Consider the following 13,110-nt stretch of genomic DNA (forward strand, 5'->3'; position numbering starts at 1 on the left):
CACCGGGAGATCCGCATTGAGGCCACTGTGTGAACCATTAACAACGCCGGCAGCATGCGAATGAGATGATTACTTTCGTGGCGTGTTTTGTAAAATATCGTTCTATCTTTCGATTTAAAGCTTTCGTGACTGCAGGGATTCATCTTCTTGGTTCTTTCGGTAAAGTCACGTAGAAGGGAAATAATTAAATAATAATAAAACAACATAATAAAATAATTATCACGACGTTTCGGCCACAACGCAAGCAGCCGTCCTCAGGTGAAGAACAGGTCTGTCGGAAAGACAGGTCTGTCGCAAAGACAGACCTGTTCTTCACTTGAGGACGGCTGCTTGCGTTGTCTGTAAAATATATATGAAATCATGAAGATAATATATACGTACTGTGTGGCTATTTCCCCATCATTACAATAGTGCTTTGCATGTTTAATGGTTGTACCCATTTACACTGGTTGTGGACAGAGGCGAGCAGCTCAAAAACAAACAAACAAACAAAACTTGCCCATTATTTTTGAGATGCCGGGCCAGGAGATCGCACCAAGAGCACCTCCGTCAGGATTTGAAGTCCAGTGCGCTCACAATTACACCACGGCAACATTAAAATAACAAAACATCCCCTTGGCGCGTGTTAAACCTAAAAAAAACCCAAGGTTGTTATGATGTGCAATTAATTTATTGTTACTTTATTTAATGTTTAGTCTCCAAATTATCGTATCCTGCTGCAGTGTTTACGACGATCTCGCTTATTATGCATAACATAGACACGTGGGTTTCATTGAAATATCACAATGTGTAAAGTCGAGTTATAATTAGAGGTCTTCGTCATGACCGCGCAGTTTTTCCAATAGTAATTATCATTGTAAAGTAACCAAGCTATTCATTAAATTCCACTGACATTCAAATCCTTGGGGGAGGCTATAATGTTACCAGGGTGAATGCTGATGTTGATACCCAAATAACTGGGATACAGGAGGACGTGGGTTCGATCCCAACCCTGGCGCCTGTATATTTGGAATTTGTATTTTTCTCCCCGTGGTCGCGTGGATTTTTGTCCGGGTGCTCCGGTTTTTCCCTCCACATTTAGAATCGGCATGCATGTAGAGTATTTGTCTGCTATAAATGTCCACATTGATAGGCTACTTCGTTGAGCTATCATTTGTGGCCAGGTTGCTTCCGAAAAATAATTACATAGCTCAGTGGGACTTAACCTGGTAAAATATAACAAGTAATATTTACCTGGTGAAATTCCAAAAATAGTTAGTATTTCTAGATTTGAAGTTTTCGTGACTGCAAGGGTCCACACTCTTTGGTTTTTTCGGTAAAGTCACGTAGGTAAAAAATAAAATTAAAATAAATTAAATCACGTTTGATACAGTAATTTTGCCACCTGAAGACGGAAGCTTGTGTTGCCTCCGAAACTTCGTGATTTAATTTATTTTTATTTTATTTTTCACCTACGTGACTTTACCGAAAAACCCAAAGAGAACAGTTAGTATGTTGATGAGCTGTGTATAATGCTCTGCTTATAATGCATTTATCGTGCACAATAAAGTATTTCGTTATTGCGTTGAACAGGGGGCCCATAGTTTGTGCTCTGACTCATAACATCTGGAAACCCAGCAGCCGCTGTTTAAGTGACTCTGACGATGAGACCCAGAAGGTTGAAACCGATTACGACATTTTCTTGGTGAATCTAACACTGCTGGATGACATTGATCTGCAAGGTGTTGTTGAAAGTGGGAGACAAAATTGAGTTTTGCTTATATATTGCGCGTGTGTGTGTGTGCATACATATGTGAAAAGATTACACTTAACAAAGAAATACACAAATTAAAACTTTATATTTAAAATATTCTAACTGAAAATACATTCTGGCACAACACAACTGCATATACTCTATAAACCATGTCATAATAAATTGATGACGTACCTAGAACATCGACAAATAAACATTACAATAAACGTATTGAAATTTAAAAGATATAAAAAAAATATAGCAAGCGTAACAGATGACACCAAAGCGTACACACTGAAATTTAAAATAAAAGACGTCATGGCACAGACATTCAACATGAAAGAGCGTTGACGGGTAATGATGTCACCCCATGCTTCACATCACCACCGTATTCTAAGATTCTTCTCACCGTACATTACAAGATGCACTTAATCCCTCTGCATATGAAATGATCATGGGGTGGTGCGTCTTATAATCCGATTCAGAGTGTGTGTCCATATTTGTATAACTGTAGGCGTATTGACACCGGGAGATCGTTTTGGGGTTCGTCTTACACGGTCCAAATTTTGCCAAAATCGAAAATTACTCGATTGGGATTACACATGTACCCATCGTCACCACCCCACCCCCCAAGGCACTCTTGCAAATGAAGCTACGTTCGTCTCTTCTTGAGCTTCACTTTCACTCTCCGTAGGTCTCTTAATCTGGAGAACGTAGTAACGGGAATGACCCGTGTGACGGCTCTACACACCTGGTCTGATTATTTAGGGGGGCAGAGTGGGGGTTGGTTTGGACCCCCCAACCCTCCCACTCTATGAAGAAACAAACTAGGAAAGACATTTGATCCGGAGGGTGCCGTCATAATTGCGTGGTGTTATCTCTTCAGGAATCGCTGCGTTCTCTCCTTCCACTCTCTCCTCTCTACCCGAAAACACGTGACGTGCCTTTGTTCAAACGCACGCATTTTAAAAGCTCTCCCGATATCGTTGTGCGAGTTGTACGGCGCGTGCGTTCTTTTTACGTTTTCCGCCGGACGTTCGACGTTTCGCTGCGCGTCCTGGATTGCTCCAACTTCAACGTGAGCTGTTCCGACTCGGTTCCTGAACGAGGTGTCAGCGAAACGTCTGACATCCAGAAAGAACGCGCGGTAAAAAAAAAACCGATATTGAGGTTCGTATCCTCAGTACCATGTACTCATCATGCATCTTGTATGCGTGGCGGAGCAATTGGTTGGGGTGCACTAACGAACCCGGCCAACCGAGTTCGATTCCCGCTCCCGGCCAACAGCAGTGGCGATCATCTGAATCGGTCCCGGGCCTCCCCTAGGTCGACTCGGCCTCAAAAGCGAGTACCTGGTTTTGTGATGTGTAAACATCGCCACTTGGGGAGACAAAGGCGGCCGGGAGTAGAGCTGACCCCCCCCCTCACCTCCACGTGTGCCGTGCCGGCCTTCATAGGTGCCATTCGCTAACGGTACTTGCACAGACAGTCTATTACAGGCTATACGGGGGATCTTTGTCTTTGCAGTGGTGCAGTTGTTGGCAGAGTTCCCTCTGAACTCTGTGAACCGAGCTCCATTATCAGCCACGGCTAACATCCTTGATGAGTGATATCCAAACATTGGCAGTGGGCATGCAGAGATTCACCAACCACAGCAATTCTATGGATTGTCACGATTCCGGCTCTCGATTTGACACAATAGTTGTTGTGTTGCATCTTCACTTTTGTATCGTTCTCCGATCGTCGCCGTCTTGTTCCTCCAGTTTTCTGTTTGTCGCTGTGGCATTTACGTGGAACAATGCGAGCGTATCATTCACATCTGGCGCAGAAATCATTCGCCAACTGTGGGATGGTATGAATCGATACTTGTACCGTGAGAATATGAATAGAATTTACTTGATGACTTGAAAAACCGTTACACACATGCCGTGAATAATGAGATTCGAATCACAATGCCTTACGCGTGCAGTTTTGCACTCTATTTTGGCCACAAACTGACCCAGATCTGGATATATCAGTCGAGCGGAAAGTCCGATAAGATTCACCGGCACTGGCACACATTGCTCGGCAGGGTGCGTGTACATATGTAGAACCTCTTTCGCGCCGTACAAATTGGAGATGTGTTGGGGGGGGGGACATGAAACTGCGTGAATGCCTATCCATTGTATGATATTGAAATGCAGCTCCAGTTTTGCACCGAGGTCATCGGAAATGATAGACTGAATTAGCAGCTCCAGAGCCAATTATCATCCAATTGACTCGGTAAAGGGTCGAATCGTTCACAATTATTGACATTGTTCACATTAAACTGGATATGAGATAAACTTAAAAATTTAACTATCGTTCCTGGAAATTGGTGGAGCGGTCTCTGGGGAGATGTCTGGACGAAACATACATCGTACAAATATACATCGTACAAACATACATGGTACAAATATACATCGTACAAATACACAGACGTGTTATGTCGAATGCCTCCCGTGCGCCAAACTCATTGCGGCCATGCAGTTTTGTTTCTCATCGCCCATGCCGTAGTCTCATAAATAAAGTCGTCTTGGAATAGAAAACGACAACAACAACAAAGAACCCCTGCAAGTTTAGTCGGCTTGACTCCGAGCCCGATGTGAAAAGACGAAGTGCTTATCGTTGATTGTGCGCACGCGAAGCATAGCCGCTGCACGACGGTCCACCTTGTCTGCTCGGCCACTTGAAATGCCAAAGGAAAAATCGCAGCGAATCGCGACCTGACCTTTGCTGCATCGTGGTGATGATTTCGGACGTACGTAATTGTCCGTGCTTATCGCCCTATGGACTCAGAGTTCAATCGATCGTCTATTGTGACAGGGTTGCGCGTGCTTGTGTCAGCATGCTGGATTATCGATTTGTTTTCTAAATATATCGTAAGAAATTATGCCTTGTGCGAAACGGGGTGGGCAGGTCGATTGCATTGCCTGGCGAGTTAACCCCTTTGCCGTTCGAAAATAAAATACCTTTAGGCGGTACGTCTTCGGCTCGGAAGGCGTACCACGGCTCCCACAAGGCCATGCGCGGGGGCACAGTTTGTCGCCAGCTATCGTAGAGCGCGGGTCGTGTCGCTACGGTTCTCTGCGGCGAGACTTTAAAAACAACGGCGCAAAGCCTCTCCAAATAAAATTCACGCAAACCGCTCGCGCGTTCCGAGATTCGGCGGTGAACGGGACACCCACCCTGCAGCTTGCAGACCGTCTTTCGGAACGTGAAAGGGTTAAGACCGTGTTTGATTATTAAGTGTTGGGGTCATAAGCGGCACGTGGTTTTTTAACGAAAATTTATATATATAAAAAAAAATAACAATCGGCAGTCAGGGGTGGGGGGGCGGGGGGCGGGGTGGGCTATGACACTTATTTCCTCGAGGCAGGCATGGCCTGCTGCACGGTGGAGTACAAGCACTCGCTGTCACCGCTGACGGTGCCGATGATGGTGGCGTAGTGAACCTCCGAGCTGCTCCTCCGCTGCGGATCCTCGCTCTTCGCCGGCTGCAGCCTCACCTCGGCGTACGTGATGTGCGTCTGCGAAAGGCGACAATTGGGCAACTCAGCATTTGTTGAACGCGTAGGCCTTCGCGACCAATGTTATCCGTAATGAAGGTTTTTTTTGAGGGGGGGGGGGGGGGAAGAGGGGGGCGTTAGATCGCGTCCATTTTAATTCTGGTTGATCGCCTGATGAAGCTGGTTGTAATCACCAGCGAAACGTCACAGTACTCGACTTGTAAATGTTGCGGGTTTACTCTCCAACAGAGCAGTGTGTTGAAGTAGTAACTAATACTGGTAGGAACCTCCTGGTTACACCAGCCCACAGGGGATTATTGTGTCCGTCGTGCCCGCCCTCACAGTCGGCCATATTTGAGGAATACACCATGCCGCCGCTGACCCTGGCCATTGACCGAGCAACCCAACGTTCCTACCAGCTCCCTCCGCAGGAATGTGTTTGTGTTTATGAATTCAGTGTTTGATTCATCGTGACATTCGTTTGTCATGATCAACATCGTCGTCAGTTGGTCATGATAAGCGATCCACTGCTGGAACAAGGCAAGATCGTGATCCTGTGATGGAACCATCCACCCAGCGCCTTTGCCCACGAGCTGATTTCACGCTCCATCTACGGTTAAAACCGGCGACTCGCCGAGGAGAGACCGCGGCCGAGAGCACATCCACCGCGGCAGATGGAGGGGTTAAGTCAACTCACGTGCGGGTACTCGATGGCATTCCATGTCGCAGGAATGCGAGAGATTGAGCGAGCAGTGGATTGAGCATCGCTGACGATTATGACCAGAGCCATCCCCAGGTTACGGCGAATTGGTGCGACTGCCCTGGTCCCCGTGCTTTGGGGGGCCCACCCAGTGGCGTTTTCTCCGGGCCCTGGTGCCCCCTATTGGCAGCCCTGATGATGATGATGATGACGATAAATCTGTCTTTCATTCACAGATAATGTCCCTGGACCGGTATTGCAACCCATGCACAAATTCACACGAAACTAATTAAGGCTTTCTAAAAAACACAACATAAATATTAACACCATGCATAGTGAAACGTGCTACAAAGACAAAGATCCCCCGTAAAGCCTTAACATGCTGTGTGGTTAGCGAGCACCTATGAAGGTCGGCACGGCACACGAGGGGGTGGGTCGCCAGCACCACGCCCCAGCCACCTTTGTCTCCCTAGTGGCGATGTTTACACACCGCACAAAGTACTAATTTTGAGGCTCAGTCGACCTAGGGGAAGCCCAGGACTGGTTCAAATAATTGTCACCGGTGTTGGTCGTGAGTGAGAGTCGAACTCCGGTCGCCGGGTTCGTAGCGCGGTGTGCTCACCGCTACAAACTAACGCTTCCCAAACGTTATACTCACACAAGCAGCATGGCCTGTGTGTGTGTGTGTGCAGCACAACAACATAACACCATGACTCGATCACTTGCATCACCAAGCCTCTTGCTCATATCAACAAGTGTCTGGATGTAGTGGCTTATCACCTGTTGCGCCGTGTCCCGTGCAGTGTCAAAGCACTCAAGGGCTCGGGTTTTCATTCATCGGCCTATCGCCTTTCCAAAGCAATATGAGCCAATAGGCCTTTGACAAAAACACATTTTATTTTATGTGTACTTGGAGACGCAGAACGAATGTATGTTTATTTATTGGGCGGGTTCACCCATAATGCTTCTTAATGACACGACGTGTGTTTGTGTACAAGTTTTCTTGCTGCTCAGTTAAGTGCTGTAGTGGAAGAGAGTGGGAGGGGGAGGGAGAACTTTAACCAATTCCTTTCCGGTTGTGATTTAAGGCCTCTGGATTGTTGTTGTTATTGTCGTAGACTTCCACCGTTGATGTTGCTGCTGCTGCTGTTTTTTGCTGACCTGCAGATCGGACGGATGGATTACTGAAAGTCCGAATCGTGCTTGCGATGCAGTGAGCTAATATAGATGGGTCAAGGCGGGCCCAGGTCTGTCTGGGCGGGAGGTAGCGGATGAGGGCGGCAGCATTGATGGAAGCAATGTGCAATGCTTGCCCACGCCAAGTCATCCAGAAGTCGCCCAATCTTGTCAGATCTCAGAAGCTTGGATGCAGTGCCGGATGATCCTAGTAGCAATAGTAGCTACATATGCTACGGGCCCCGCACTACAAGGGCCCCGCACTAAATGCTTTCTGGCTATCAATTCCGGTTCAGTGCTTCTGCACTTGCTCTATTACTATAGTACTAGACTGCCTTCAACTTTTATGAACGACTGGGTGTTTAAGGTTAGCGATTTGTCGTATTATCTGGCTGTATAGCAAATGAAAAAATACAGTTACTTTACTATGCAAGTTAAACATTTAGGTGTTTTAATATTTGCGTGTTTTTTAATTTAGGGCCCCTTTACAACATATGCTACAGGCCCGAAACTAGCTTAATCTGGCACTGCTTGGATGGGCGACCACCACGTACAACAGGTTGTGGAGCTAAAGTCTTTATACCCCGGTATTTTGTTTGCTATTTAACGGTTCTTAACTCCGTTTAAGTACCGTACATGCTGCAGCCCCTTTTGTCAATCCACCGTTCAGGGTTGTGCGGGGATTAATTGACCATACTTCACCGCGGGGGGTTAACGGAAGGCAGAGAGCATGTCGGCTTTAGGATAACGCACAGAAGAGCCCTTCGATGTGCCAGCACCAAACACTGCAAACGGGCAGCAGTAAATTGTGGCTTGAGCACACACGTGGCAGAAAGAAAGGAACAACAAATCTGTGAGAGCTTGTGAATGTTTCTCTCTTTTTTTTAAAATAAGGGAAGCATACTTTTACGCCACTAAAACTGCTTGGCATAGTTTCAGATGTTTTTCTTTCCAAAATTGGTCTTTGCCTTTTTTCAAACACCCCGGCGTGGTATTCGCACGTTTTGCTGCATTCTGTGACCTGCTGAAGAAAACACGTCAAATATGTCCAGGTCACTTCTCCTTTGTGTATTTTACTCATCGATGGCAATGCCTCACTGTACAACAATAACAATGATATTAATATTATCCAATAAATCACAGCCATTAGCCAATACAAAACATAATGAAGGCCTGCGTCACGGTGGCGAGATGTTAACTACCTCGCCTGGTATACAACCCCGACGCTCACGCCTGCTGTATATTTGGGAGTTTGCGTGTCTCTCTCTCCCTGCAGTTGCGTGGATTTTTCTCCGGGTCCTCCAGTTTTTCCCTCCACATTTAGAATCAACATCGCGCGTTTAGAGTCTTTGGCTGCGATACATTTCCACAGTGATAAGCCACTTCGTTGAGCTGTCATTTGTGGCTCATTTTTGGCCAAGTCACGTCTGAAAAAGAACTATATAGCTCAGTGGGCCTTACCTGCTAAAATAGAATAAGTACTACAGTATTTTAAAATACTTTAAAAAAACACGCTTTAATGAAATGTACCCTACTCGTAATGGCAGAACTCCACGACTCCAGGAAGTGGCCCCGAAGCTTGCCATAACGTAAGGGGCCATGGTGATATACAGCCAACGTCAGTTTAGCGTGGACAATTAGACCAAAGGCGAAACATAACATGTAAAAATTAATGTTTAAAAATATTTTTTTATGATAGAATATAGTATTGTCATCAGTATGACATAAGTATACCAAGTTTGCAGTCGATACCACATTGGGAAGTGGGTTAAAATTGAGTTACAAGATTTGAGGATACGACAACAACAATAACAGACAGAGTGAGTTAAATAAAAGCGTGTAAAAAGTTTAATCGTTGAGTTTTAACAGTGTAGAGTATTCGGCTGCTATAAATTTCCACTTTGATAAGCCACTTCGTTGAGCTTATCATTTGTGGCTAGGTCGCTTCCGCAAAATAACTCTACGGCTCAGTGGGCCTTACCTGGTAAAATAAAAAATATATAACAAAAAATAGTGATAATTGGCACCTTTTGACGTCATCTGGTCCAACACCATGTGAGACTAGGCTCTAAGAAAAGCTGTCTCGGGTGTGGACCAATTTCAAGGACAGTGCATACATTATTATACATTATCAGAGTTGTGTTTGCATTCCGACCGCAGGTATTGTGGTCAATGCAAACATGACTCCTTGTAAAAAAAGGTGTCAGTTTTGTTGCCAGATAAAAGGGTAAAAAAACCAATTATCATATTTTGCTACTGGCAAAGGAGGTTCCAATGGTGTAAAAAATAGTGAGTTAGTTTAGAGAGTCGTTTCACCATGCTTCATCACGCTGCTCAGAGCGCGGGTCGGTGAAGGAGTTTGTGAAGGTGACGATGCCCAGGAATCAAAATTAGTCGTTCTCATGAAGGGAGAAACGACCGTACGGGGAGAGTGCTGTTTTTTCCGTGCCCTGCTCACACGCTGACACGCCTCACACATCACTGGGTTCATGGATTCGTGCCCTCCACCCCTCTCCTAACTCTACAGAATAAAAGTCCTTGCCCACGCTTACAGCCAGGCTGGCTCGCCAGTAACAACCACCCAGAATCCCACCGATGCTGCAACAACAACAACAACAGGCGACAGTATTTGCCAATTTATACCTTTTATCAGCAGAATAAATTATTACAATAATTAAACACGAGTTTCTATCGATCTGCTTACCTATCACAAGTCCACGTTGGCATTCTAAGCAGCGGCAGCAGCAGCAGCAACGTTTTACAAACCACACAGAGCAAACCAGTTACTGCTGGAATAGTGGCCACAGCCAACATTCGCAATTGCTAAACATGTGCCAATCCACTGCTGGATGGATGAAGACCTCCCCTCCCCCCGTGCCAAGTCGGCCGTGGGTGGGGTTTGTTTTGCCATACCTCTTCACATTTCTCTCCCCACTTCCCCACGTGTCAGGCAGCAGTTGGAAATACATCCTCTGGGTCTTGTTTACGTGGCAGCCGACAGGCAAGAAAATGCTGCAGTGACCCATAAAGTTATCGGCAGCATTCCTCCGTCGGCCATTTGGCCTGCGGAGATAAATCAAGAGACCTGGCACTGAGCACATTTTCTGTATTCAAAGGACCCTATATATTTTTTTTACATGGGGCTATATATAGACACGGGGGAGCTTGGCTCAAGGCTATACTGTTTCGACATGCTTTATGAATGGCGGCTTAAGATTGATCATTGACCACTAAGTAAATATTGAAACTGCAGTGAAGTTAAATAAGAGACTTGCTGAAGCCGGTGATGGGTAAGCCGTATTGTGGGTTTTTATTTTTCTAAATAGCTGAGCTGACTAGTGGCTGTTTATTCTCTCTCGCTAGTCGTGACGACTCTTGTGTACTTCACAAACCACGGTTGGCCACGTACGGTGCGAAAGAGGTTCCAACATACATTCAACGCAATGCATGCACGTGTAACGCACCTTTAGAGTTTTGCGGCAGATTTAAAACTGCGACACAGTGATGCGGATATTATTATTCAAGATAAGGGGAGACACGGTGGGCTTAGCGATTATATTTCTTTATCGAACATTCCCGTAGCCACCAGTCCCTTCGCACTCACAACTGACTCCCCTGCCATTACTTCCCGTGGCCACTAGTGCATTCGTACTGTAGGCTGACTCCCCTGTCATTACATCCCGTGGCCACTAGTCCACTCACACCGCATGCAGGGTCTATTGTCATTAGAGAAACATGGCGATTAGTCCACTTGCTGTACTGCCTTCTGCTGGCGAGCCATGGTACGGCAGCTCCTCTACGCCCACGACCAGGGAGTTTTCACAACATTTGTTTGTGATCCACCACTCCTCGCTGCTACCTACTGCATCACAGGCCACGTGCGTAGCCACCACCGCCGCCTGGCTATGCCACGGGCGCAAGTTAAAGAACACCACCGTGCTCATATAAAACAAACTCAACGCAGTCGTCGGCACCTCTGATGAGCACGCTTGGCTACGTACGGCGTGAAAGAAGTTCAGCATACAACACCGTGGCCTTAAAAAGTAAAACAAATTTCTAAACACAATAGGCGACACTTCTGCCATTCGACCTTTTTCATAGGCCATTGTACGTGCTATGAAGGAGGGTCATTGCCCTTAACGTCGCCTCTTGTGTGTATATTTGTTATTTTAAAAAAAGGAAGTGTTGTTTAAGACGAGTGCATTGAGTCTGTTGTTATTGTGCACCAGCAGTACTGTATCAGCAAATTGAATGAAACACGTATTTATATTTATTTTCTCTCTAAAGTCACAAACCGCGGCCTACCTCAACGTTTACACTGCTTGCCATGCTTGCCAAGCGTGCGGCAGACATTGCCTGTTGTGGAAATCCCTGTAATATCGCCGGGGGGGGGGGGACGAGGATGTTTGGGTTTCTCGCATCCAATTTGGCAGGGCGGCCACGAGCAGCAGCAGCAGCCAGCCTGGCGTGTCCTACCCGGCCTGGCGTGTCCTACCCGGCCTGGCGTGTCCTACCCGGCCTGGCGTGTCCTATCCAGCCTGGACCGCATCTCGGCCATGGCCTGGCCATGTAGTGCGCATGACCCGGAGGGTCAGGAAAAAACACACACACAAAGACAAAGGTCCCCCCCCCGTGCCCCCGTATAGCCCGAATAGACTGTTGGGGCAAGGGCCGTCAGCGAGCGACCCTACGAACGCAGCGATGGTACGCACAGTACTCGGATTGTATAAGTTGTGGCTTGGCCCTCCAACACACCGGTTAGTGCTGTGCTAGTGACGAATTGCCACGTTCTGTTTACGTGACAACCCTGACTAGTTGGCTGTGTCGGGTGGTGGCGGGTTTTAACGACACTTTTATATATTTACGCGATCTTATGGATGATACACACACTCTGCTGCTCCTGACGCGGTTATCTGGCCTTGAACCACCTGAAATGTGAAATAATTGCAGTTGCTGCTCTCTGCGTCGACATCGGCAAGCGTACGACAACAAGAAGAGCATTGCGTGGGACCGCTCGGTCCACACGAGCGGTGAGCCACCACCACGCCCGATCGATCGATCGCCTTTGTCTCAACGCCCCACGGTGGTGGCGTTGTTTACCCGCCGACGCCGTGGTACTCGCTCGAGGCCGGGTCGACCTTAGGGGAGGGCCACGGTTACCGGCTTAGAGATTAATCGACGCTGGTGTTGGCGGGCCGCGAGCGGGGTTCGAAATCGAACTCGGTTCGCTGGGTTTTCCCACGCGCGGCGGGCTGACCACTGCGCCACCGCCCGCTGGGCAAACACCCCCAGAGCACCATCGACAGGAGGGGCCCACGGGCAGACGTTCTCACTCAGGGCACAACAATGCCTCCGCTGAATTCTCCTGCCGAGGTCCATTGTGTGGCGTGGGCTTGCCGCGCTCTATCTCTGGGACAGCTGGCGGACCCACCCCACCCACCTGCCCATATCAACACAGAGGTGTCAACTGGGGTCGTCACGATATGGCGATTTTGTGCGATATATCCCACGAAATATCGTACAAAATTTAAGAGGTGATGTCGGTGCAGCACTGCAATTACGTACGGTGCATTACTTACTATAAAATAATATTATTTTTTCTTCTACCTACATGACTTTACCAAAAGAACCAAAGAGTATGGATTCCTGCAGTCACGAAAGGCCGGAGGACCTCCGCTTTGAGGCAAGGTCAAGGGACGCCCCTCGAGAGGGTACGTTGGCCTACTCTTCCACGCCGGTCAAATATTTTGGAAGAGGCGGGAGTTACCCACACTTTACCCCACCACATTTGCCGATCGACTGTGCTCTATACTGCTGGCTTGGAGAGGTGTGGAAGGGTCCAATATATTCGTGTATCGACCCCCAGGAGATGATGGTTCTGAGTCAACCCCCAACCAGGATTTCAACTCGCAATCTTCGAATTGTGATCCGCTCGCTCTACTGCTGAGCTACCTGGTGTGTGAATGCATTATTCA

At 47.3% G+C, this 13,110-nt stretch overlaps 1 protein-coding gene across 1 annotated transcript in view; it reads right to left on the reverse strand.

Annotated features, from left to right (window-relative positions):
* Positions 1-1,819: 1,819 nt before the first annotated feature.
* LOC144717907 (uncharacterized) overlaps positions 1,820-13,110 on the reverse strand; it is a 78,416-nt gene continuing 67,125 nt past the window's right edge. The window contains exon 8 of the mRNA XM_078593704.1: positions 1,820-5,280. Coding sequence (XP_078449830.1) covers positions 5,113-5,280 — 168 coding nt within the window. The 3' untranslated portion in view covers positions 1,820-5,112. The remainder of the gene's footprint in view (positions 5,281-13,110) is intronic.

The sequence above is a fragment of the Lampetra planeri genome, chromosome 4 (genome assembly GCF_965212315.1).
Source record: "Lampetra planeri chromosome 4, kcLamPlan1.2.h2, whole genome shotgun sequence".
Lineage (NCBI taxonomy): Eukaryota > Metazoa > Chordata > Hyperoartia > Petromyzontiformes > Petromyzontidae > Lampetra > Lampetra planeri.